This window comes from Typha latifolia, chromosome 1, assembly GCF_019914945.1.
Source record: "Typha latifolia isolate L0001 chromosome 1, TyphaL0001v2, whole genome shotgun sequence".
Classification (NCBI taxonomy): domain Eukaryota; kingdom Viridiplantae; phylum Streptophyta; class Magnoliopsida; order Poales; family Typhaceae; genus Typha; species Typha latifolia.
In genome coordinates, this window is record NC_133086.1 from 15,953,171 (window position 1) to 15,979,162 (window position 25,992).

General features: G+C 37.1%; 4 protein-coding genes across 5 annotated transcripts; 3 read left to right on the plus strand and 1 right to left on the minus strand.

Annotated features, from left to right (window-relative positions):
* The first annotated feature begins 585 nt into the window (after positions 1 to 585).
* On the plus strand, positions 586 to 4,095 carry LOC140802707 (protein NUCLEAR FUSION DEFECTIVE 6, mitochondrial-like). The gene is made up of 3 exons (XM_073158261.1): positions 586 to 851; positions 945 to 1,066; positions 3,659 to 4,095. Exons 1-3 carry the CDS (start codon positions 715 to 717, stop codon positions 3,676 to 3,678), a joined length of 279 nt encoding a protein of 92 aa, XP_073014362.1. The 5' UTR covers positions 586 to 714; the 3' UTR covers positions 3,679 to 4,095.
* Positions 4,096 to 7,065: 2,970 nt separating this feature from the next.
* LOC140780497 (nicotianamine aminotransferase 1-like) lies at positions 7,066 to 13,966 on the minus strand. Of its 2 annotated transcripts, none has more exons than XM_073126100.1 (7): positions 13,531 to 13,966; positions 12,901 to 13,240; positions 12,594 to 12,812; positions 11,475 to 11,534; positions 8,358 to 8,513; positions 8,144 to 8,237; positions 7,066 to 7,453 (listed from the first exon to the last, which is right to left on the minus strand). In XM_073126100.1, the coding sequence occupies exons 1-7, from the start codon at positions 13,815 to 13,817 to the stop codon at positions 7,332 to 7,334; spliced, it is 1,278 nt and encodes a 425-aa protein (XP_072982201.1). In that variant the 5' UTR covers positions 13,818 to 13,966; the 3' UTR covers positions 7,066 to 7,331. The 2 variants fall into 2 exon arrangements, with proteins under 2 accessions (XP_072982201.1, XP_072982211.1); XM_073126110.1 differs by lacking the exon at positions 7,066 to 7,453 and adding an exon at positions 7,653 to 7,772.
* A 561-nt stretch (positions 13,967 to 14,527) lies between these two features.
* Positions 14,528 to 15,091, plus strand: LOC140793027 (uncharacterized mitochondrial protein AtMg00310-like). The gene has a single exon (XM_073144390.1). It carries the CDS (start codon positions 14,528 to 14,530, stop codon positions 15,089 to 15,091), a length of 564 nt encoding a protein of 187 aa, XP_073000491.1.
* Positions 15,092 to 21,982: 6,891 nt separating this feature from the next.
* Positions 21,983 to 24,681, plus strand: LOC140780403 (protein CUP-SHAPED COTYLEDON 2-like). Its single transcript, XM_073125933.1, has 4 exons — positions 21,983 to 22,478; positions 22,651 to 22,835; positions 22,921 to 23,204; positions 24,010 to 24,681. Exons 2-4 carry the CDS (start codon positions 22,652 to 22,654, stop codon positions 24,514 to 24,516), a joined length of 975 nt encoding a protein of 324 aa, XP_072982034.1. The 5' UTR covers positions 21,983 to 22,478; position 22,651; the 3' UTR covers positions 24,517 to 24,681.
* Positions 24,682 to 25,992: the final 1,311 nt, after the last annotated feature.

Below are 25,992 nucleotides of genomic sequence, written 5' to 3' on the forward strand. Positions count from 1 at the left end.
GTAATTATGGTCTAATTATTACAATATTAGTATATAATAAGAATAGCATTTTAGTTATTAACTTCTAGGAACAAATATAATTTATAATCTCATAGTTAAGCCAAACTTAAAGTGATTTTTTAAACTTTTGTTTGTGTTACTTAATCCCTTGTAAAAATCCAACTACTACATAACAAATATTAATATTAATATAAAATAACTAATAACTAATAGACTCTTTTTTATTTTACATCAATTAATAGAAAAGTAATTTTTTTTCTCTAAATATTTTCATGATACTTTTCTCATCTCAAATTTTTCTCTAAATACTTTTCTCATTTTTACATTAAAAAATTAAAAAAAAAGGTTAAATATATAACAATTTTAATTAAAAAAAATTATCTTCAAGGTTAATTTTGCAAAAAAAATAAATAAATAAACCAGGGTTTTACACGGATTAAAATAATATTATAACAAAATTAGACATAACCTTTTATTATTCTTCATGGAAACGACCTCTCTATTATCTATGATGGCTAAATTTATTTACAAAACTTTGATTTTAGCTTCTCTTTGGAAATATTTTTTCCTAACTCCGAAGTACAACTCTGTAACAAGTTTGAAAATATCCTGAGTCTATCTAATGATCTACGAGTTTGGTTTTGGTTTCTAAACTTATTACAAAAAACCCCGCAAAAACCTCTCCACCGCCACACGCCCAACTCAGGGCCGACCATGGCCACCGCCGCCAGATCTATCCTCCGGTCATCTCCCCTCATCCGTAGCGCCGCCGTGGCACCGAGGTCGGCCGCCGCCCGGACACCTCTACGCCTCCCCAAGCTGCGTCCATCTTCTCCTCCTCGGCTCCTCAGGTACACCACCAAACCCTAGTCTCCCCTCCCTCTCTCTCTCTCTCTCTTCACGTCATTGGGGGTCTCTCTAAGATTCGTTTCTTGGAAGGTCAGGTCTCCGGTGGAGATGAGCTTCGCCGTCGAGTCGCTTCTGCCGCTGCACAGCGCCACCGCCGCCGCTCTGATGACTTCGATGCTCGCGGTCTCTCGTCAGGGATACGCTGCGCTCTCCGAAGGTACAACTTGGTGGATCTCTTCTCAAATGCGCTCTCTTATAGATTATCAACTAATTGGGAACTTTAAAGATCCAATCCAATCCTTTCCTTTTTCTTTTTAAAGTTGAAGTGGTAGATAGAAGATTGTTTCATTTAGTTAGAATGTTGGGTTTGAGTCTCTTCGGTTGGAGTGGAGCCACTGATTGGTCTATGCAAATGGTAGGGATAAGGTGAGCGATATCCATTGGTTCGTAAATTAGTTATATTGACAGTATATAGTTAAATTCATGAAAAAGGAATTATACTATCCAATAATAGGAAGAGTCGTATATTTTGAAGCAATTCGTCTACATTATATGTTTGTCCAAATCTGTTGCTTCTTCATTGCTTCTTGCTGCTCGTATCATCTATGAGAAATGAGGATATGGATGTTAAATCAGTGAAACTTGAATGGTGAATGCCTAGCTATCCTAGAAGAGCACCAAAGAACTACAGCATGCTGCCTTCTATTATTTTTATCTGACTTCTTGGCAATGACCAATTTGTAAGTCCCAAGAGTTTATGTGCCACCCTGTGCTTGGCCGGCACGAAAATGTTACGCAAACACGAAAATACAAAGAAAAAATTATAATAGCAGCAAGCCAGCAAAACAATTGCTTCTCCTAGGATATGTCATACCTCATCAATACGCTTAACGGTAAGAATTGGTCTTTATGGCTTTATTGCATGCCCTATTCTTTGAAGCACTAGGTTCTGAATTTGTTTCTAACACCAACATCCATATACTGGAATATATGAATTTTTTATAAAAGCAGAAAAAGAATTGCTTCTTAGTAGTTTGGCATGCTCCATTAGATCCTCTATGCTTCACAGCAACAACTGGTCTTTATGCCGCATCATTTTTTATGAAGTACTAGGTTTTGGTTATATCAGAAAGAAGTTCTTAAGGGAGCATAAATACATTCAGTTAAGCAAATATTGTTCTTCTTAACTCGTCACTCTCCATCTTGGTGTCATGTTATCTTAGTCATGTCTACATTGCTCAAATGCAACATGATCTCTTTGGACTTCTAGTAGTCAAGGCTCTGAGCAGGAAAAGGGAGCCAGAAAATCGTAATAGTTATATTTTGTCAAATACTAGCTATAATGCTGCAAGCTCCATTACCTCAGAATTTTCTGATCATTACCTATCACATAAATACACTAGTCTTATCAATCAAGTTTGAGAAGGTATTATGTGATAATTCATTTTCAGAAGGTATTTGCAGGAGCTTCGCTGCCTTGTTAGGCATTATGATTAGAGTGTCATCATGTAGAGAGACTGTGCTAGTTCAATTTAGGAAGAGAGTTAATGTATATGGCGTACATTTAGTTGTTTGTTCATATTTTAATTCTTGTTGATAGTACTTAGATTTTGTGGATTTTTAAAACTTATTATCTATGTTTAACAAGAGTTTGGATTATCATATCTACCGGGGAAAAGGATTGTCCTAACTCTTAGTACTGATCTGCTATCTACAATAACTGTGTGACAGCATCTATGTGGAATATGCAAAATCTTTTACCAACTTCTCTACGATGTTTACTCAGATGAGCTCCCCAGTAACAAATTGACTGAAGTTTTTAATAGACTAGTGAGATAACAATGGTGAAGCCACTGACTGGTACTGGTCCATGGCTCCATGCTTTCTGTTTAACTGTCATGAAAAATTGAAACGGTTCTCATGGCAGATAATCACCATTATTTTTTACCAAATGCTGGAAATTTGTAGTAAACATGTTTGAATCAAATTGTATGCAACAAACATGAAGTGCAACTTAAAAATTAAATCAACTGCTAAGTTGGAGATATATCTCTTCTATCTTTTCCTGTTGCATGCCATTTCAACTTCCAAGATCCAACAATATGGGTATAGCAACATTTTTTTCTTAAAATTACAAAGTAAATTACTTTGTTTATTAGAGAAATTTGGATTTGTTTTGATTAATCTTTTTGATGTCATGCATGTATAGACTAAAGGTGTGATGCTGTGAAGGAAATGCACATAGAATAAGGATTTCTCTACTTCTATTGTTTCTCTTACTGTAACAGTGTGATTTTTTATTTTATTTACATGAGTGATTCTCGAGTTGCTCTTTTAGCCTCAATGTTTTTCTTATTACATGATATTTGTAACTAGTTACATTAAACTGAATTCTGTGCATCTTTCCCATGTTTGACTTCTACATTGACATTTAGGCATTGTCAGTCTTCTAGTACTATCTAACTACTATTTTTGGGCTGAAACATGTCATGAAGTTTCATTTCTAGATCAGTGGTAGAATTGATGCATTCCATGGTTGACAAGTTATGCTACTTCTGAAAAAGGACTTGTGCTTTTTTAAATTGTTCATATATTGGTCAGCTATACTTTCTTTGCATTAATGTGTCTGTTCCTTTGGTAGTTAAAATCACATTTATGATCAGCTCATATTTACTTTAAAAGGTGCAAAAGTAAATAATATATGGTAAGAGTTGATTCATAGAATCGCATGATTTAAGCTGTAGGGTACTATGCATGTTATTTCATTTGAAAAATCAAAATGAGTTACTAATATCCTCGGTTCAAACAGCTGGAAATGATGATGTATGATGCATATCCAGTTTATCCAAGTCAAGACGTTCAGAATACTACCTGTACTTTTGAGATACTGATAGCTCAATGGGTGACAAAAGGAAATCAAGAGATATGCAATGAGGTTTTGCAATCTTCTTTCTTCAAAGTAACAGTAACCAGGCATTCTTAGATGTTTTTCCCTTCTTTCTTTTATTGTCTGTTTTATTCTGACCTCAAGGGTTGATGTATGGAGAATTTTGGTGGTATTTTCTTTATTCTCTGAGTCAAGAAGGGCTCCTCTTATAAGCTCTCTTCATCGAATTGAACTGATGAAAGCATCACAGAATTTATTCCATTCACTGTCATTGTACTTACCTGGATATCTATGTGGTGCAACACTTGAATAATTTCACATAATTATGTAATAATATTTTGATTAGTTTCTTAGTCAAATTTCCTTTGCGCGAGTATGATGCTGTTTTTAGAGCTTATTGAGCATGGCCTTACATTATGTTTCAAGGGCTAATATTTTCTGGAATTACACAAGTAGGTAGTGCTCTTTCCTGTTGGGAGATAAGGATAAGAAAGCTTGAAATTCTTTTGGTAAAAAGAACTTAGATTTGATTTGATGATCTGCAATCAATTGTGGCTCGTTAACTTTTTCCACAAGGTTATTTTGGATTTATATCATCCTCAAAGGCCTTGTGCTTTTATGCGTCATAATTTCTGCAATCAATTACATAGTGGGACGACTGTAATTAATGTGTTGGAATGGTTTTGCACTTTCAATGATAAAGTCTTTTACCATCTCAAGTTTCAAAGTAATTTTTTCTTATCATGAAAACACTCTTTCAAGTGTGCACAGTCCTTTTCAACAGTGTTCTCAGTTAAATCAGTGATGTTGGAATTTAATCTCAAAAATACATGTACAATATAAATCTCTTTTAACCATCTGAGCAAGATCCAATTAGCAAATATAATCCTTTTATTTATTTTTTTTCTTTCAAAACCATCTGAGCACAAACCTATTAGCAAATATTTATGGTGTGAGATCGAAAGCTTGGGGTGATATAATGGAAATCTCAAATGTGAGGAGTTTCATAGTGAGAAATCTTATATGTAGGGGTGGCAATTGAGACTACATAATATGAACCTTAACACACCAATTTGCATGCGACTAGTTTAATAAACTATTTGAGTTTGAAAATACGAACATAATCCATTTATTTCACATGTTATATGAAGCTACTTAATTAACATGGATAGCTTATTTATTATACATATAACTATGTTATATTCAAATATATTGACTTTGGAACATAATGGAAGAGGAGAAAGCAAAGGGCGATGGAAGGGCACTTCAATCAGGAAAATTGTATGAGCCCACATTTGTAAATAAAATTTGTTTGACCTTAGGTAACAAATTTGAAAATGAAGTGAATCTTTTGTGCAAATTATTCTAGAGTAAGTTTGGCTAGGCAATTTTGGGCTGAAAATTTTCAGCACAACATGAGAGGAAAAACACATTCAAGGGTTTAAGTCTTATTAACTGGATACTGAAATATTTTCATGCCTAAAGTGTTTTTCCCTTCCACCAATGTTGCGTTTACATATATATATACATAATTTTCTTTCGTATTTTTTTTTTTTTCAATTAATAGGTTAAGCTAGGTCAGTAGGTTTGATTCAGAACTTTTTAGAACCACTTATATTTGAAAATCTAATGGAGAGGTAACTTTTATATGAACTCCCATGTATATGTTCTTCAACTCCTCCCATCAAAGACTAAAAATATAGCCATTCCCCATTATTCACTGTTCAATGTTTGTTAAATGAAATTATTGGAAATGTTGGAGGAAACTGAGTTGAAAATTTGGATCAAGCTTGCATATTACTCAACTTCCTAAACTGTATCACAATATATAATTGGAACATGAAATAATATAGGCACAGAGGAGCAGCAATTGATTAATATGCTTAATTGCAGTAATATTCAGATAAATGAGGGAAGAGAAGAGATAAAATTAGTTGTATGGTTTCCTTAATAATGAGGAGCAGCTTTCCAGGGTATCACAAAATCTCTGGAAGATTAAGCTTCCTGTCAAAGTGAGGCCAATCAATAAAATTCTTAACCATTAGATTGGAGGGGAGAACTGTGTTTCTACATCAATGATGAAACAGTTAATTAATTGTTCTTATGATGTGATTTTGCTGTAAATATATATATATATATATATATATATATATATATATATATATATATATATATATAATTGGATGTCACTGTTCTTTGACAAGATAAAGATGGCAAAAGGTGTCAGAGATTTTTAATGGAAGTATGAAGAAGCTGGTAATTGCTGATGGAGAAGTTGGATGGCTAGTGTGATCTGGATGATCTGGCTAGAGAGAAATAGAAGGATTTTTCAGGGGCAAGAGCAAAACTTGAATGGGAGGAGGTTTCTTATAATATTAAAACATGTTAATATCATAAAGCACACACTATTAAGAGCTTTAAATTGCTGAAACCATAGACACAAATAACCAAGAGAATATGCTGTGAAATGATATCTAATAAATTGGAACCTTTTTTTTTTGTAGCCACTTAATTCCCTTTTTTGTCAGAGCAACTTTCATGCAACTCCTGCTTCTCTCCACTCTTTTTGGAGATTAAAGAAGTAATGATGGACTACTATCACCAAAATGGACCATTAGCAATCAATTTTATGATCTATCTAATTAATCCTTCTCATTGATTTAATATTTCAAGGAATTCTTAGCCCTGAGAAATAACATTTAAAACATGTTTTATATCTGGTGATCTTGTAATCTGGAAATTGGTGAGGATATAAATTGTTCCATCAGGTGAGATGCTGTGATGCAGTGATGCTCAGGCTTTCTTAATCAGAAAGGTATTTGATGCACTAGTCCTGTGTCTATTCATACATGGAAACCTGGGTGAAGAATTTTGTAAGTATCTCCTATGGAATATTTGCTTACTGACAAAGGATCAACGGTTGATTACTTTGAATTATAAGCTTGTCCTTTAAATCATCTGCAATGACAAACTCACCACATTTATAGTTTTCTTCTTAAAAATCTCATTAGTTCCTGAAATTCTTGTCTTGCTATTTTCTCTTCCTTTGTGATAGCCATCATCTGAATGAGCATGATACTCGGATCTTGTTAGACATTGCTACATAGAAGAAAAAAAAAGTGAACCCAGTTATTCTTGGGCTAATCTATAAGAGTTTTCAATTGTCAGGAAAGCCATCAGCCAACTTAAATACATAAATAATAAGAAAAGAAAGAAAACAAGCTTTAGCTTTACATGTTTACAAATTACAACGATATATGATCTTTTCTTTTTGGTGCATAAGAAGAATAATTTTGGTGGCATCCTAGTAACGCTATGAAAGCACTCAATAGGAAATAGCCATTTTATTGATGACAGATTCGCTATGTCCATACATTTTATACAGGAACTTCAATTAAAAGAAACCAGTAACTAAAGAAGACTAGAAGTTCCCAAGATATATTACGTCTTTTAAATATACCAGGAAAGTAGGAATCAAAGTGGAAAGCTACATTAGAAGACAGCATTCATATGTGAATACTATGAAGCAGAGAGGAATTTATGGAGATACCATGTTGCTTGGCAGAACACTATCAGAAATTTATAAGTGCAACCTTCATTTGATACGCTTCTCATGTCTAAGGCAGAAAGATTTCAGCCTCTCTAGCCCATCTTCGAGAGAAGATGGTCCAACAGCAAAGGTGATACGAAGCCAGTTCTTAAATCCGACAGCACACCCTGCAGAAACAATGGTGTGATTATAGAGGTTAGGATTTTGTGTGCTGCAGAACAGAAGATCTTTTATGCTGTGACCTTTCTTTCTTTTTTTAATTTTTTAAGGGGTGAAGTTAGGATTTTGTCAAGCGTTATTTGTTGTCAAAGCATTGCAAACAGCGCAATATAGTAGAAATTTCAGTTGAAGATAAAGGGAAAATACCTTATCAGCTCCTCAGTTTTGCAAGTTTTCTAATATTACTCCATGTGTATCATTTTAATTCTTTACTTTGGGACGTTCTGTAATTACTTCATAAGATTCCTTTTTATCACATCTATATTCCTGTGAATTGCAAATTTTAGGATCATTCTCTGGTTTTATGATTTACTATACAGATTAATTTCTTAAAACATGCAAACTGCAAGGACTTAATCCATACCATAGCAAATCATAGGGATTCCAATGAAGAAAATTGATCCAGAAGAACTAAATGCAGATCTCTACAAGATCAGAGGAAGTAATTCTGAAGTGTTGCACACCAAAAGGACTAGTTTATTATTTTCCTTGAAGATACAATTATTAGAGGAATAGAGGAATTTAAGATTTTTCGGCTTTGATAACTACCACACAGACCAGGTACCACTGTTTAACTAATTTTGTAATACTTCAACATCAACAAAAAAGCTGTACTAGTACCACTAAGAGGTACTTACCTGGCAGAATTATTACTAATTCCTCTTTTGCTAGCTTGCAACAGAAGTCCATGTCATCATGTATGTCATTTAAACGAGAGATATCTAATTTTACCTGCAACAAGTATGTTGCACTTCCGATCAGCCGAATTGACAAATATATTGAGCAGATGTGACGCAATATATACCAAAATATACCGAATTAGCAAATATTTCAGGGGGTGATATTCCTTACCATCACAAACATAGAGCCCTCGGGTTTACTTGGGCAAGTGATGCAGTCGATCTCCTTCAGTTTCTCATAACATATGTCTGCTGTTTGCCTTAGAATGTCAATTGTTTTGTTGAAGAAATCTTCCTTTGTGTTATGTATAATTTCTGGTATCGCCCCCTGAAAAGTAAATGACACAGAAATGAAATAAAGTAACAAAGAAAAATATAACGATTACACCATCCAATTGGTGCCTGCAAAAGATATGATGTTCTTTTTGAAGAAAAATCATATGGAAGGATTATTAAGTTCCAAGATGAAAAGAAATTATCTGTTTCTAGTTCAACTATTAAGAGGAATATACTTGTGGAAAAAAGGAAAAGGAAGCACAAATCCTATACTATCTAAGTTACAAGATGAAAAGAAATTATCAGTATCTAGTTCAACTATTAAGAGGAATGTACTTCCGGGAAAAGTAAAAGGTAGCACAAATCCTATACTATCAATGAGCTAAAATCGTTCTATGGCATCTGGATACAGAATTAGGAAAGAGAGAGATGATGAATCTTAACCAAAAATCAACTTATGATGAATCTTAACCAGAAATCAGCTTACTCCCACAATTTTAGCAAAATGTAGATCTGATGAAACATTGACAGGACAATGCCTTACTGAAATTAAGACCTTGAACTTTGTCAATACTTAGATTGCAGAAATAGATATTTTGAAAGAAATCATATTGAGATAGGTGTCAGAAGATTGGCTAGAATACAACGAAAAAAACTAGTAGACTTAATGAGCTTCATCAGAACTTCTAGAATGTAAATAAGGGAAATTGATTGAAAACGCCATACATTTTGCTTTTAGAGTTAAATGTTTTTTACCTCCTTGTAGTTATGTCCAAAATCATTTTACCCCTATGTACTTCAAAAAGTCTAAAATTAGTCCTTGTACTTACAATTAAACTAAAACCGTTATTTTTTTGTCAAAGTAAATGAAACACGCCTAAATGACCAAAATACCCCCGTCGTGTTTATTAAACAAAATAGATGAGTTCTTTATATAATTTTTTTAACCCCATATTTATCTTATTCTTAGATGTGATATAATTATTAAAATTCATAAAAAAATAGGTTTAAATAAACTTACTGTATGGTTAGCACAATCTAGAAAATAAGAGAAGAAAATATGTGGGTATTATTTAAAGAAAAAGAAATACTTATATAAGAGAAGAAGGGCATTTTTGTCCATAAAAAATAAAAATGGAGAGAATTCAGCCCGCTCCGTTAATTTGAATGAAAAAACTAATAGTCTCATTTTAATCGTAAATACAGCGAATAGTTTGAAATTTTTTAAATACAAAGAGGTAAAATAATTTTAGACATAAGTACAGGATGTAAAATGTAATTAACCCTTGCTTTTATTATCATTTACACCCTACCTTATCGATATTTATCATTCAACCCCGGTATTATGGGTTTAATCCTCAAAAGCATCCTGAGTTAAATTAACCTGATGGAATGAAAAATATTCTGTTATTTTTAAAATTAAAAATTTAAATATCTAAATTACCCCTCATCAAAAACACCAAGAGTTGTATCCTATATCTTTTCTTTTTTTGGACTTGTTAGCAAGGGCACTTTGGTCATTTATACTAAAGTTAAGTTTACTAATGTATATGATTATCTTTAGTTAAAAAAGTAATGCTGAGGCGTTTTCAATATTTAAACCTAAAATGTAGGGGGTCAAATGATAGATACCATGGATTCGAGTCTCAGCCGATCCCGATCCTCGTTGGCTGGTTTCGGCTGAGGTATCGACTGGTACCCAAGTCGTTGCGGGTTCAAATCGATCAATCCCAACCCGAAACTAGCTACGAGAGTCAAATTTGAGTTGAGTCTGACCCGGGTCCCTCCATTCTCCTAGCCCTTTCTCTCTTATTTTTCTTTCTCACTCTCTATTTTCTCTTCTTTCTCACCTCTTCCACGAATCCACCACGGTTGACCTCAACCTCCGATGTTGTTCTCCAACCAAGATCCAAAACGGCCTCGACCTCCAATGACCTTGGGTAAATTTTTTTTAAGTTTTTCTTTTTTCTCTCTTCTTATTGCAAGAAGGGGGGAGGAAGAGAGAGAGAGAGGGATGCAGCAATAAGAGGGAGAGGGAAGAGCAGAGAGAGAGGGGAGTGAAGGGAGAGGGAGAAAATGGAGAAAAAAATAAAATATATAGAAATATTATTTTTTCAAACGGCCAATCCCAATACCGATTTTTGGAACTTTAATAAATACCTATAAAGTAGGGCAGTAATAAAAGCAAAATACAAGGCCAATTTCCCTATAAATTTTTTTTTTTTCAGTAAATTGACATTAGAACATAGAAGATATGAATCAGTGCTTTTAATTGATGAAGCTCTTGGGCTGATCCCAATATCGAGCTTTGAAATCTTGATAAATATCTATAAGGTAGGGTATAAATAATAATAAAAACAAAATGCAGGGTCAATTTCCCTATAAATAATTTTTCAGTTAATTGACATTAGAACATAGAAGATATGAATCAGTACTTTTAATTTGATGAAGCTCTCGGAGAAATCTGTTTTTAGCATGGTATGAAACAGTTCGGGTACAAATCACACCACCGATGCCAATCCTATGTTACATTAATTTTGAAACCTCAAATTCATTCAATTCAAAAAAGTGCTGCACATTTTTGGTGTCTTTAGCTCGCATGTGGCAAGAAGTAAATAGAGTACAAAAAACATAGTTTATCATTTTTCTATCAGCTAAACCTTTTGTTAAGCCTGTAATTTAAGAAGGTAGAACAGATTATTCATTCTGAGGCAAAACAATTAAAAGAGATTGGGATGAAAACTTTTCCTCAGGAACAAAGAATGTATTCAGGAAGGCAGACATAGACATAGACTTGTTGAGGTTTTTAGGCAAGAATCATGTAGAGCAGCCATTTGTGATGTGGAAATTATATCTGATTATAGATAATGTAACACCTTCAACAATGTGTATATACATAAATTATATCTGATTCTTCCTATCCCATACTCACTGCAAATTTTTACCAGACATGGAATGCAGGATAAACTACTAAGAGAACATCTTTAAAATAAGAAAAGATTCAGGTTCTAACCTGCATAAATGTTGTAGGATCTGACGAGATATCAAGGTAATTCTTAAGGCACTCCACTACCTACAAAAAGGGCACAAGAATAAACACATATGGAATATAATCCTGACAATGAAAAACTTAATAAGATATGCTTAATATACAGAGTCCACAAAACACAGCTTCTGCATAAAAAATCATTCCAAATTCACCCAAATAAGATTGAAATATAAAGAAAGACAAATCAATAGGTAATTAGTGAAAGAAAGGAGAAATCTGAAGCTCACGGAATCCAAGTACGAGTACGAAAATAAGCATAACTTTCTTGCAATATCTTGAATAAAAATTGAACACATACTATGGATATATGCCGATAAGAAGAAAAAAGTAACACACTAAATGCTGGATAATTGAATAAAAACAAATGATAAGTATTTAGGGATGGGTGGCTAATATTCAATTTGATCTGGTTCCATATCCGAGTTTGATCGGATATAAACTTAGATTTGCCAATCCATCTTCCTATCCCAATTTCTATCCGTGTCTGGATAAATCAGTAGATGCGGATATAGTTGAAGAAAACTAGATGAGTAACTAGGGGTAAAATGGGAGGATAATATTGGATCTGATCCAATTCCATATCCGAGTTTCATCATGCTTCCTTTCCTAGACTCCTATTGAAACAACAGCAAATAAACTTTCTCTTAGTATTCTCTGAAACTTTATCGAGTTGGGGATTGTAATGTTTCCTTACATAGTTCTCAAAAGCTAAAGGAGCTAAAACTAGTTTGGTGTGGTATATCTTTCAACTTTAAAATCAAAGACAGTATTCCTCTCCAAAGCATTTATTTCCTAAATAGAACTCTTCTGAACCAACTCTATCACTTGGGCTATATTAAGCTCAGTTTTAACATACTTATCTTTGGTCCTGGTGAATCTTAGATACTCAATGCTTATATATATATTTTTTTTAAAGATCTTAATTTTAAAGTAATGCAAACCATACAATTTGTAGGAACTTTGGTTTGTTTTCATTCACCAAACTGTCATTTTTTAAGAACCTTGCTTCTCTAAAGATGTCATCTTTGTCCCTACCAGTCCACCAATTATCATATGGAACCAGAAAAGGAGAATATAATGAACCTTGGTTTGTTTTAATATGCCAGTAGGGTCATTTGTCACAATCCAGCCAAGTCTCCAGCCAGGTACTACCCATCTTTTTGATATCGACCCTAGTGTAAGGACCGGAACAGTTTGGCCAAAAACACCCATTGGCACAAAACTACGAGACCCAAAAGTCAGATGACCATATACTTCGTCAGAAATGACCAATATCCCAAGCTTCTTTGCGGTATCGGCAACCTGAAAAATGGGATTCAGGCTTATATAATAAGAAAAATGAAATACTTGTACGTCTACTAATATTAGACTATATGAGACAAATACTTGCCTTAGCCAAATGATCATAGGAAAAAACATTACCACAGGGATTTCCAGGATTGACAATGACCATGGCGATAGTGTTCTCATCAGCAAGTTCTTCTACACCACTAAGGTCAACTTCCCAACCATTTTCTGGAAGTAAGTCAAAATATCGAGCTTCTAACCCATTAACAGAAGCCCGTGCTTCATAAAATAGATAACCTGGTCTAGGGAGCAAAATATTGGCACCGGGTCGAGATACTACAGAGATTATGATTTCTATTGCTTGAGCACAGCCATTTGTGAGGTAAACATCATCAGGAGATAGCTTATACGGAAGACTACAGGATAAGTATTCGGCAATAGCCCTGAAATCCAATGATTAATTATTACATGATGATTGTAAAATGATAAACTTATTAACCACAGAAGAGTAAAAACAACCGATTGTTAGAAAATGAACAAGTTCTAACCTTTTCCTTAGTGCAAACCAAACATTTTTTTACATATGAAATAGATCTTTAACCATCAGGACTAGAGAAAAGAAGACATAATTAAGCGAAATTTGGGATCAAAAAGTTCAACTCAAAGAAATTAGTACCCTCCTAAACGTAAATTACTCTAATTAGACAAAAGGTAGCAACTTTGAAGACCTCACCTTCTTGCAGGGGCAAGGCCCACGCAGGGGGGGTAGCAGTTGTACTGAGAGGATTTAAGAGCAGCGACGACGGCGTCCACCGCATCCGGCGTGGTCCGGAAGCACGGGAAGACCGAAGGGTCGCCGTGTCCGAGCGGAATTCGAGGCCTCAGATCCCCTCCGTCTTCGTTTACGTTGGCCATGATCTTACCCAGGACGCCGCGAACGGAGAGCGAGGAGGCGTTCAGTAGAGCACTATTGGGCGGGGGCGCAAAGTTCCACTCTCCGACTGCGACGTCGTCCTCCATGGGACCTAAGACCTATGGCTTGGAGCCCGAGCTCTTCTTTTGATCTCGAATTCCTAGGATTTAGGGTTTCTTTTGTTGGGGGGCCGCCGCAAGAGGAAGCGATACAGAGAGAGAGAGGGAGAAGAGTGAAGAGAAGCTCTAAATTCCGCTGGTTTTTGAAAAAGGGATTTGAGGTCGCCTTGGGGGGGGGGGCAGATGTAGGAATATTATCCAACTAATTACGTGGCAAGCCACAACTGGCTGAATCTTGTTTGTCGCCATGCTTTGAAAGACGTTGGTGTTGCATAGTTTGCAGTGGTTTCTCGGAGAGGAGGAAGTTCGACCGTTGGAGTTAATCGTGGCTATCCCACCAACCAACTCTAGTAGAGTTGGTAGGTATTCATGACCAAGGAGGTCATGAGTTCAACTCCAACCCCAAATAATATTGTGGAGAAATTGTTTGGTGGTTGGTAGTTGGTGACTTGGCTCGATTCGATGGCTCGGCAGTGTGGTTAGCTTGAAAGAACAGCTTGGCAACGCAACGGTTTGGAGCAGGTCTCAGCGGCATTTGATTCGAAGCAATTGTTCGGCGACGCATATGGCTTGAAGCCTAGACTAAACAGCTAAAAGCTCGGTGGGGCATAAAGTGTTTATGTATCTATGGAGGGTTGGCCCTTTGTCCAGCCCATATCTAGCCTTCGGGCTCATGAATGATCAAAAAAAAAAAAATCATGGCTATCCCGACGTACTGGTTGGGATGCATGTGGCTGCCAGATACTATCCTACAGGCGATAGAGAAGAAAGCCCGGTCATTCCTATGGGAGAGCGGGGCAGGACGGGGGCTCCACCTCCAGAACTGGAACACGGTGATGAGCTCGAAGGCCGAAGGGGGCTTGGCGATAAGAAAGTTGAAGGAGGCGAAGGCGGCACTCCTCGGGAAACTAGTATTCAAAGTCTTGAACCGGCAGGAAAGCCCGTGGGTGAAGCTACTGAGAGCGAAGTACGGTGAACTTAACCCCTGGAGCCCTAGTGTTCCAGCTAGGGCTTCATGGGTGTGGCGGGCTTTGGTTAACACGGCGGTAATGATTCGAGGCGGATGTCGCAAGCTGATAGGCAACGGAAGAACAACCAAGGCGGCTACTGAACCTTGGTTATCATCGGTATCGTGGAACCGACAGCCATGGCAAATGCACCCGAGGTTGATGAACGAAGAACTGCTCGTCAGCGATCTCATCGCTGAGGCTAGGGGACAGGTGGACCGAATGGTTGGCAACGGAAGGTTAACACGGCGGTAATGATTCGAGGCGGATGTCGCAAGCTGATAGGCAACGGAAGAACAACCAAGGCGGCTACTGAACCTTGGTTATCATCGGTATCGTGGAACCGACAGCCACGGCAAATGCACCCGAGGTTGATGAACGAAGAACTGCTCGTCAGCGATCTCATCGCTGAGGCTAGGGGACAGGTGGACCGAATGGTTGGGGCAGCCAGAGTAGACCTGGCTTTCCAGATTGGCACCACGGAGCTTACGGAGGAGATCGGACCGGATAAGTGGATCTGGGTGGCGGAGCGAGCTGGAGAACCCAAGGCCAAATCCATCTACGCCTTCATCAATCCGAGGGGACATGACAGCTGGGAGGGACGGACTGAACTTTGGCGCCCGCGGGTGGCCCCGAGGGTGCGTCTGTTTGCTTGGAAGCTGCTATGGGGAAGGCTGCCAACGTGGGAGCGCCTCTACGCGATGCGCGTCGGACCGGACGAGAACTGCGCCATGTGCGGGATACATCGAGAAACCATTGTACACTTGTTCTTCACGTGCAGGGTTGCGAAAGAAATCTGGCGAACGCTGGCAACAAGCCAAGGATGGGGTGACGAGTGGCCATCCACACTGACATCAGACTGGATCACCAAGTCATGGTCCGCTGATCTGAAGGAAAACAAGGAATGCAAGGCAAAAATAGCGTCCACGTTGTGGTTGCTGTGGAAGCTGCGAAATGCTAGGGTTTTTGGCGGCGCCGAGATGCACATTGACATGCTAGTCCGGAGAGCTGTCCAACTTGCTAAGGACTATGCAAAGGAAGGGCGGTCAAGGTCCACTCTTGTGAGGCTGCAGGAGGCAAGGTGGACACACCCAGCGGAAGGGTGGATCAAGGTCAATGTGGATGGTGCGTTCTCCGGGAAGGATCGTCTCGGATGGGCGGGAGCGGTAATAAGGGTTGCAGATGGTACCCTGGTCGCAGCAGCATGGGAACCATCTATGGGTGAGTCGCCGCTACGAACCGAGGGACACGCCCTTCGGTTGGGACTGCGACTTGCGGCAGGCCACACCAAGGTGGAAGTTGAATCCGACTCATTGGAGTTAGTTAGGATCATGCAGAATCGAGTCAGCTGCCCTTGGGAAATCAGGGGTTTAGTTGCTGAGTGCAGTGCATTACTCAGCTCTTTTGTAAGTTGTCGCCTGAGACATGTAAGGCGAGAAGGGAATAAAGTGGCCGACTGGGCGGCCAAATGTGGTAAGCGGGGTCTGGGGGCCGCTCGGCTGGGGCCGACGGACTCTATCCCCGTGGAATTATGTAACCTCGTTTTGGAGGAGGCCATGATCCCCGCGCAGCGGATAGGTCAGTCTAATATAGCCAGCTTTTCAAAAAAAAAAATTTAGCCGGAGACGAACACCCAACTCTATACTTTGCTCATGACCAATGTGGCCATAAGTTCAGCTCTAACCCTAAATAATATTGTCGAAAAATTATTTGGTGATTGGTAGTTGGTGGTTTGATGGCTTGACTCAATTCGGTTGATGGCTCGACAGTACGATTAGCTTGAAAAAATAGTTTGACAACGCAACGGCTTGGAGCAGGTCTCAACGGCGTTTGGTTCGAAACAATTGTTTGGCGATGCATATGGTTTGAAGCCTAGACTAGACAGCTAAAATCTCGGTGAGACCTAAAAATATCTCTGTATATAGAGAGGATTGGTCTTTTATTCAGCCCATATCTAGCCTTCGGGCTATCAAAAAAAGAATATTTAGCGGGAGACGCGTCCATTTATTACTTGCTCTCAAAAAGATAATAAAAAATAATTAAAAATTTAAAAGGGAAACATCTCTTTTATTTTTTTTAATGGAATTTGGAAGACACACCTCCCGATATGTGTTTATGTGTTTATTTTATCTATTCCTTTTTCTTTCTTAAATAACCTATCAACTAAAAATGACTACCAAATTTTTTATGGCTTGTTTGCGTGCATTTATAATCTAAAATTTAGAATTTAAGTGTTTGGCGATCAAACACTACATTGTCGTATTATGAGGTATTGTGAAACCTATAAATAAATTTTGAATTATGTTATATGCATTTGACTTGGTTTGATGTGACTTGTATATTGAGAGGGTTAGTTTAGATGTCTAAACTAATATATCATATAAAGTTAGTCTGTTTGTCTAGCTAGCCTATAAATTATACAATGTGACTCACGTAATTAGGAAATATTATATTTAAACATCTTACATTATTTACCTTATTTATTTATTGTAGCATATTGTCTCTTTTATTAGTTGTTCATTTGATATTCTTTATGAAAAAAAAATATTATGTGATCAAATTTCAGTGTTCCTTAGGACAATTTTACTCTTATCCTACAAAAAGAAAAAGAAGTTTGTGAGAAAAATGATCATCTAATATATTTCTTTTGTCTACACCATTAAAGGATAGGAGATATCTGAAAAATAAATGAGAGTCTATCTAAAAATATGCAATAATTTAGAAAGTTTGAGTGTAATTAAAACATAATTTTTAACATATGCATCTTTTATTGCTGCTACATTTTTTTTTTCTTTTCACAATGTATTTTCTAACTTTCCATGACAATCTTTTGGCTATTCCAAAGTACATCAAGGGCAACACAGTACTAGAGCACATTCAAGTATTTCTCTAATAAATGACATAGCTAATTCCATTATTTGGAATGCAAACAACTAGTTTATATTTTATACAAGCTAGGTTGTACTCCTCTACATAAATATCAATGTTCTATTTGGCATAACTATTAGTTATCTTTATTCTACACACAAATCTTTTGGCTATAAAAATTTCAGCCCTATGTTTTATGTATAAAATCATATTATTATATAATACAATTAAGAGTAAATTACAAATTAGCTCTATATGGTTGTACCTAAAATTAGAAGCATCTTGTGAGCCATCGCAGGATATTCTACTTGCGTGCATGGGATGAGATTGTGCCTTAGAAAGGTTATTGCAGTAGAGAGAACATGGGAAGAGGCACAAAGATCTAGTGTAGTGTATGCATGCCCTAGGTTATTGTACCATTGATATACCTTAAAATTCTTTGAACTATTTTGAGATTCGCAGTGGGTGTTGATTGCATAAATTGGTTTGACACATAGTTTAGATTAAAAGAAATATGAAGCCTTATGAGTGTAAGGTCTTTTGTTTTGGACTCCATGGGTGTATGCAATCAACCATTTGAGCCTTTTTTCCAGGATGAGCATAGTGAGTTCGTGAAAGATGCAAACCAATGTTTTGTTTTGATAACTTCAATTAGCACCAAGAAAATGACGAATTGTATCAAAATCCTTCACTGCAAACTCCTTACGAAGAGCTCCTATAAGATCATCAAAGTAAGGGAATGGTAAGAGTAAACTGCTGCAAAGTTTCTCTAACGTTATTGTATTATTACATCTCGTCAACTAGCCTTCAAATATGAAACCGCAGTTGACTGTTAAACATATATAGTTGACTGACTCATCCGAGATATCATATCATATCATGTCATACGTAGAGAGGAGAAAGAAAAGGATTAGAAAAAGACAAGAGAGGAGGATTTTGATTTGATGGATGGGATGTGATTTTAAAACTATCCTCTCCCATCAGCCATCCATCTCAAAATCCGAGCAGGAGATGTCAAGATCTCATCACCATCAATGCCATAATGGAGATTGGCTGGATGGGTGGATAGACAGCAGCATGCATGCAAGGAGGAATTCATGGCAAATATGCCAATGGGTCGTGAGGGCATGCATGGCAGCGAAAGAGGAGGCTGGGCTTAACTATTTATAGTTCGTGAGATGAAATGAACTCCTCCATCGGCTGTCGATCTTTTCTTGTACTTAACGAGATAACTGATGGAAGCGGCGATCCTTCATTGGCTTTCTCTGTTTGGATTCTTCTTTTCTTTTAATCTCCCATCAAAAGGATTCTGAGATTCTATATTTGTTTTGCTCCAGCTTTGCTTCTTTTTCTTCTCTCCTTTTGTTTTCATATATATTTTTTCTTAGATTAGCGCATGAACTCGGAATAAATGGTTAATTTCACAGTAACTAGTGAAAAGAGATGAAGGCGTGGAAGAGATAATACTCTACCGTTTGAGTGGGAGAGTTTATAAATATATGAGTGCATGAATAGTTGAGTATCAGGAATAAAAAAACAGCTTTGTTAGACCCACATTTAAGAGAAAAAAGAAAAATTTTAAGCATAATTTTATGCACACCTTTTAAATATAAATTAGGTATATTTAAAACTTTACTTATATTTAATTATTTAGCTGTAAAACTTAATAATTAACTTAAATAAGTTTATGTAATAATTTAAGTTTTGTTATTAATTATAAATAAGTATGTTAATTATACTAAAAATTTTGCTTAAAAAACGTGTATAATTTTATCACACATTCTATCTACGATAAGATTTTATCAAAATATACGTAAATGAGTATGTAGTTATAAAATATATTTAATAAAATTATAATTTATAAATAAGTTTTTTTTTATGCACCGAAAATAACCAAATTGTAGTTATATTATCATTGGCACCCTCTTATGTATAAATATTTATTATTCAACTATTATATTTTTATTTTTAATGCCTAAAATATATCTTGATTTAGTTTTAACGTAATACCAGCCGTCAAAATAGAGAATATTTTATTACTTTTAAAACAAAATTATTTAAATATCTAAAATACTTCTCACTTTACTTACAAAATTTGGTTCCTCTTTTAATTTTGATCTTATTTTTTAAAAAAACTTACTCAAAGTACAATGAGCATTTTACATTATAATTAACTTAAATTATTTATACGGTAACTGATCATTGGAAAAACTAACTACAAGGTATTTTAATTTGAGGTATTAAAAATAAACTACTAAGAGCAGATGATAAATATATATACGATAGACTGTGAATAATAATAAATACAAAAATATGTTGTAGATTTTATAAGTTTAAAAGAATCAAATATAGACTCCTAGGCTTTTTATAATGTCAAACTAGATACCAATAGATTGGTGGACATTGGTGTACTCCCACAGCTACTCACTGATAATTTCTTTTCCTTTTTCTTTGATTCAAACTCATAAACTAAGTGAGTCAGAATATATAAAATTAACATTTTTCGAATATAAGACTCAAATTAGCTTCATTATTTGTACCATGCACAATACTTGAATAGATTGCTCCATTGCTGCAAGAAGGAATCGAATTCAAAGTTTTTTCTGAAGAAAAAAAAAATCCTAATCATAATTTCACAAGGTATTATTGAACAATAAATAATTAACCAGATTCTTTCTTATATACTAAATATAGTGCCATGCTTATGAGGAACGTCGGCTCTGATACCAATTTTATGAACCAGATCTGGAATGATCTCGAACGTAAGAAAAGTATAAAAATTTATATAGCGGTAGCTTCACGAGTTAGGATCCTAATAGCTCTAATTTCACATCAGTCGGATATTTGGATAAAAAGATATAATTAAAACAGTGGAGTAAAATCAAAACGTGCTAGAATGGTAAATATTCGACATTGCAGCGGTCGTCGGAAGGTGGCGAACGGCCAAGAGCGGTGATGGACGGTCGTATAATAGAGTTAGGGCGGTTGTTTGAGGAAGGTAATGGCTAAGGTTTATGTGCCTGGAAGGATTTTACAGTTATAATCTACTCCTAAAAGATAAAACTATCGAACGACTACGATAAAAACTTTAAATAAGATAATAAGAAATAACTAAACTCAATTAATTCTTAATACTTGGATATTTGGATTAATAAACTAAAAATCATAGCTCCTCTATATATATAGGTCGGGTATAATGAATCATATTAAATGTTTATATGGCTCGAACTAGGATTTATCTTAGAGGCTTACGTAACTTAATTGAACTTACCTTAGTGGCTTATATGACTTCATTAAATTTACTTTTTTAGCTCATATAACTCAATTGAACTTACTTTACTGGCTTACATGAGTTAACTAGACTTGCTTTAAAGGCTTACATAAGCATGAATAATTAAAAGATAAATAAACTCGATTCATTGAGCCTAATGTTCTCATGATGTAATCTGACCTTGTCTGGTTCGCACTAGGAGAACAAGGGGAGAGGGAGTGGGATCTCGCTGATGGCAAAAGGAAGAGGTAAAAAGGGGAAAGAGAAGAAAAGAAAATAGAGAGGTAGGTCTCTTCGCTCCCCTAGATACTTAAACTATCTCCTCCTATATATACATGAGTTAGGAGAGAGCAGTAGAGAATATTGCTGACGACAATAATGAAAAACCCTATAAAAGAGAGGAGAAGAAGACTGTGTCAAACTCTCCCAGAACCAGGCCAACACAGGAGATACAAAAAGTAAGACATCTTTCGAATGGTTTCTATCGATATTTCGCGGAGGAAAGGAAGATGACTTTTTTGTGTGTAAAAAACTAACAAAATTTCTATTTTTTTAATAATAAACGAATTATCAATAATACAGAAGTATTTAAAAACTCTAAATAAACTATTCAAATCATAATCAAATTATCCCATCAAAAACATATTGATGAGTTATAAACGTGTTAAAATTGAATAGTTTAAATAGATTAATATATTTAATAATTAAATTAAGCACATCAATTCATTTACGACTCATACGCAATTATATTAAATCTAAACTCATTTAAAGCAGTGAGACCGATAAACAAACTACCATATTAGGCCAAAAGTTGCGAGTTTAAAGGAGTGGATTTGTAAATTTAACTTTACAATAAGAGTAAAATACAAGTAGTTATTTGCAAAACAAACCCAAAAAGAAAAGAAACAAGCAGAAGGGCAGAACAGAGGGGCCCCAGAAAAAGAGGTTTGATGTGATGCAATCTGTCTCATGATTTATTTAATCTTGTACTGTTTCCCTCCCCTGACACATTGAGATATGAAGCAGCTTTCCCTCTGATGGCAGATCACCTCAAAAATCTCTCCTCTTCTCTCTCTAATACTTACTCCCTGTTCTTCTCCACTGACAGAGAAAATACCTGCACAATTTCTCACGCACGCACGCATTCCTCTCTCCCCTTCTCTGCCATCCCAGCTCATGGATATCATAAGTCTTCCTGCACCACAGCAGACCATAACAGAGGGCCAGAGGCAGAGAAGAAGACGAAGAAGAAGAGGAGAGAGAGAGAGAGAGAGAGAGAGAGAGAGAGAGAGAGAGAGAGACAAAGACCTTCCTTTTTACCAAGAAAGAAATTAATCATCCATCTCTATAACTCTATTCCTCTCCTTCCGCCCACACTACTACTACCTTTCCCTTGCACTGACACACCTTTGATTCGTCGAATCCCAATTAAATTACCACAAGACCACCAATATAAAAGAGACCCCCATCTCCTCTTCTTCCTTGCTACACCACTGCAACAGGGTAAGCTGTCTTCCTTTTGTTTGCTACTGGACATATTGGTCCCCCATCCTGATGCTTCTATTCTTTGTTCTTCTTGTTGGGTCTCTCTGCAATTAACACAGGGGAAGCTGCTACCCTCTCTTTGTTATCTTCTCTAACATCATTAAAGTTTGGATCTTTTTTTCTCGTTTAGGATGGAGAGCTATGCCCATCACTTTGAGAGCAGCGAAGGGCAGCTTCCTCCTGGGTTTCGGTTCCACCCCACGGATGAGGAGCTCATCACTTACTACCTCCTCAAGAAGGTTCTCGACAGCAACTTCACTGGTCGAGCCATTGCGGAGATTGATCTCAACAAATGCGAGCCATGGGAACTTCCAGGTCCACAAAAGATGCCAAATTTTCTCTTCTTTTACTTCCTCAACTATAACTACTTAATATAGTTTTCTTCTTTCTGGGATTGTAGAGAAGGCTAAGATGGGGGAGAAGGAGTGGTACTTCTTCAGCCTTCGAGACAGGAAGTACCCAACTGGGCTGAGGACGAATCGAGCTACGGATGCTGGGTACTGGAAGGCAACTGGGAAGGATAGGGAGATCTATAGTTCAAGGACTGGCTCTCTTGTTGGGATGAAGAAGACACTGGTGTTCTACAGAGGGAGAGCTCCTAAAGGGGAGAAGAGCAACTGGGTGATGCATGAGTATAGATTGGAGGGGAAGTTTGCATATCATTTTATCTCTAGATCCTCCAAGGTAATGTGCATATCTTACTTATTTCGCTGTTAAAAGTTTTTTTTGTTCTCTTCTTTTTTTCTCTTGTCGTCATTGATTTTTGCTTTCCACTCTGTTGTTCTACAATCTGTATGCATGCAGAGTGCTGGTTTCCTTTTACATGTAAACTGTAAAAAGTTGCTGTTTGTTGACAACCTCATAATTTCTTTCTTTCTTTCTCGGGAATTGTTCGCTATTGTTATTCTCTGCGAAGATTTCAAATTTAAATCTACTAAGCTGCTTTGAGCTTCTACTTTCACCGGGGGTTAGATCTTAGTAGTTTGTGTATTTAGTCTAATCAATGCATCATTAATGATCCTTTGATCTATGGAGCTGTTGAGATCTTCCTTCCTATCTCTCTTCAACGAAGGATTAGATTAAGTTGTAGACTCTTTTTTACTAGTTTGCGTCACTAACCAATCATGCCAAGCATCCATGAAAGGATATATAACTCACATAAATGTCCTTTCATGTCTAGCTCATTGTGGTACAACAAAGCTATAGTAGACAACTAATGCACTTAAATTGGTCTTAGAAAAAGAACACGATTATTACTTAGTCATAAGTCTTCTTGTCAACTCTCTCCCATGTTACTGTCAAACTTCTCGTTGTCTTTTTGGACGTCGATGTCTAACATAGCAAACAACTAGCCTTGTTTTGCGTCGACGAGGGCATAGTATTTTGATTAATTATTGTTTGTGATTGACGTAGAGGAGGTTATTTGGGTCATTTTGGTATATTTATTGTGTTAAACTCACTTCCAAACTCCATGATCGTACGCCCCTAGGACGAGTGGGTGATCTCTCGTGTATTCCAGAAGACTGGCGGCGGCAAGAAGACCCGCCTCGGCCTCTCCGGCGTCCCCTCCATCTCAGTCATCAACTCCCCGAACTCCGCCTCCTTCCCGCCGGCCACCGACATGTCTGCTTTCGCGGGCGCCGGGGACAGCTGCTCCTACGAGAGCTGCAACGAGAGGGAGCCGCCGCACGTAACCTGCTTCTCCACCAATACCGTCGCCGGAGGCATCGGCCACTACCTCCCGTTACCCTCCGCGCCGCCCTTCTTCGGCCGGAGCTCGGCCACCGCATCCCCCGGCGGTACGGTTTTCCCCAGCCTCCGCACGCTCCAGGAGAACCTCCAGCTGCCGGTCTTCCTCGCGGGCTTGGCGGCGGCGCCGCCGGTAGCTGCCGTTTCTGCGGCCTCAATAGGGGATGCTTCCTGGCCGTCCGATCTCGATCGGAGGGCCCAGGCTGTGGTGGGTCCCACGGAGCTGGATTGCTTCTGGACCTTCTAATACTCCAGGACCTGCAGGTAGCCAAGCTCTATTATTATTATTATTATTGTTGTTGTGGCCACTTCGATGTTCCCCCCCCCCCCTGTTTCAATGACCCAGATGACCCTAAGCTTTTGCTGTAATGACTTATCTAGTTATATAGTACTGGTTATGTTAAATGGTAAATTCCTGCATCTTTAAACACCGTTAACTTAAAAGCAAAAATATCTCTACTACACCCGCATGCATGGACGCAGGATGCCACGTTAGATAAGGTCTGTGGGGCCCTACGGAGTCAGTGGTACGTCACATCGTAGTGACCTTGGGGTGGGGGAAGTCTCTGTTACGTCCTGTCCGAAGTGCTGGGGCTGGGGCTGGGGCTGGGGCTGGGGCTGGGCTGTTGAACGGCTCTGGCACTCAACCGTGTTACAGTGTTCCTACTGTTCACTTCACTTCACTTCACTTCACTTTAACTTCGCTTAGTTTCTCCCCCCCATTCCTATTTTTATTTTTATTTTTATTTTTGCTTCTTTTACTCCTCATCTGTCACTGTATGTACTCCTCATTCGTTTTTATTCGTTGCCTAATTAAACTACTGGGGAAATACTCTTTATAAAATGGCATGCTGCTGCTACTCATGATTGTTGGATATTTGTATTTCAGCATTCCCATTCCAGATTTCGTATGTCTTCTTACACTAATCAGAAAATATTATGGGTTGATATCTCTTAACAATTGAAAGATTATTACTCGGATAGGAGACGACATTGTGTGAACAATTCTGTTCGTTGCCATCCATCTTTCACCTTGCCGTCATCCTCGACTCTTGCTTTACTCTAGAGAGGGGAAGAACCGTCCCCTCTCCCTTTTCTCTATTTTCACCGTTGTCATCATCCTCCTACTCTTGCCTTACTCTAGAGAGGGGAAGAACCGTCCCCTCTCCCTTTTCTCTATTTTCACTGCCCAGCAAGTATAATCCATAATAGTCGTCGTCATCCTCCTACTCTTGTCTTACTCTAGAGAGGGGAAGAACCGCCCCCTCTCCCTTTTCTCTATTTTCACCGCCCCGCAAGTATAATTCATAATAGTCTAAAATTTATAAGAGTAAGAGTAATCAAAGTACACATTTCATGCATAAACTAATATTATAAATAATTGCATAAATAAGGTGACAAGTGAATGACATATGAACATATGTATGTAATCATTTTAACCTCACTTCTTATTCATTTGATAATAAGTGGTCAAGCTCCTTGTCACCCTTGGAATCTTCTATTTTTCTCCCTCGCACTCTATTATTTTGATAAGGAGATATAATTTCTTCTAATAAATATAAAAGATTTAGATCATTACATCATCTTTTCAGATAATTTAGAATCACCTCAATCAGAGGGTCGTACGAGGAATCTATGATCGAAAAACTATTTTATTGTCAGGTAGATTGTTAGAGACCGTTATTTATATTACTTTTTGTTGTATCTTTTTCTCAAATTTCAA

Excerpts from the sequence above, each read along its gene's own strand:
- LOC140780403 (XM_073125933.1), top strand. The coding sequence starts at position 22,652 with ATGGAGAGCTATGCCCATCACTTTGAGAGCAGCGAAGGGCAGCTTCCT. Across the intron at positions 22,836-22,920 it reads CGAGCCATGGGAACTTCCAG|AGAAGGCTAAGATGGGGGAG; the intron begins GTCCACAAAAGA and ends CTGGGATTGTAG. Across the intron at positions 23,205-24,009 it reads TTATCTCTAGATCCTCCAAG|GACGAGTGGGTGATCTCTCG; the intron begins GTAATGTGCATA and ends GTACGCCCCTAG.
- LOC140793027 (XM_073144390.1), top strand. The coding sequence starts at position 14,528 with ATGGCTATCCCGACGTACTGGTTGGGATGCATGTGGCTGCCAGATACT.
- LOC140780497 (XM_073126100.1), bottom strand. The coding sequence starts at position 13,817 with ATGGAGGACGACGTCGCAGTCGGAGAGTGGAACTTTGCGCCCCCGCCC. Across the intron at positions 12,813-12,900 it reads CCTATGATCATTTGGCTAAG|GTTGCCGATACCGCAAAGAA; the intron begins GCAAGTATTTGT and ends CCCATTTTTCAG. Across the intron at positions 8,238-8,357 it reads AGGGCTCTATGTTTGTGATG|GTAAAATTAGATATCTCTCG; the intron begins GTAAGGAATATC and ends TACTTGTTGCAG.
- LOC140802707 (XM_073158261.1), top strand. The coding sequence starts at position 715 with ATGGCCACCGCCGCCAGATCTATCCTCCGGTCATCTCCCCTCATCCGT. Across the intron at positions 852-944 it reads TCTCCTCCTCGGCTCCTCAG|GTCTCCGGTGGAGATGAGCT; the intron begins GTACACCACCAA and ends TTGGAAGGTCAG. Across the intron at positions 1,067-3,658 it reads ATACGCTGCGCTCTCCGAAG|CTGGAAATGATGATGTATGA; the intron begins GTACAACTTGGT and ends CGGTTCAAACAG.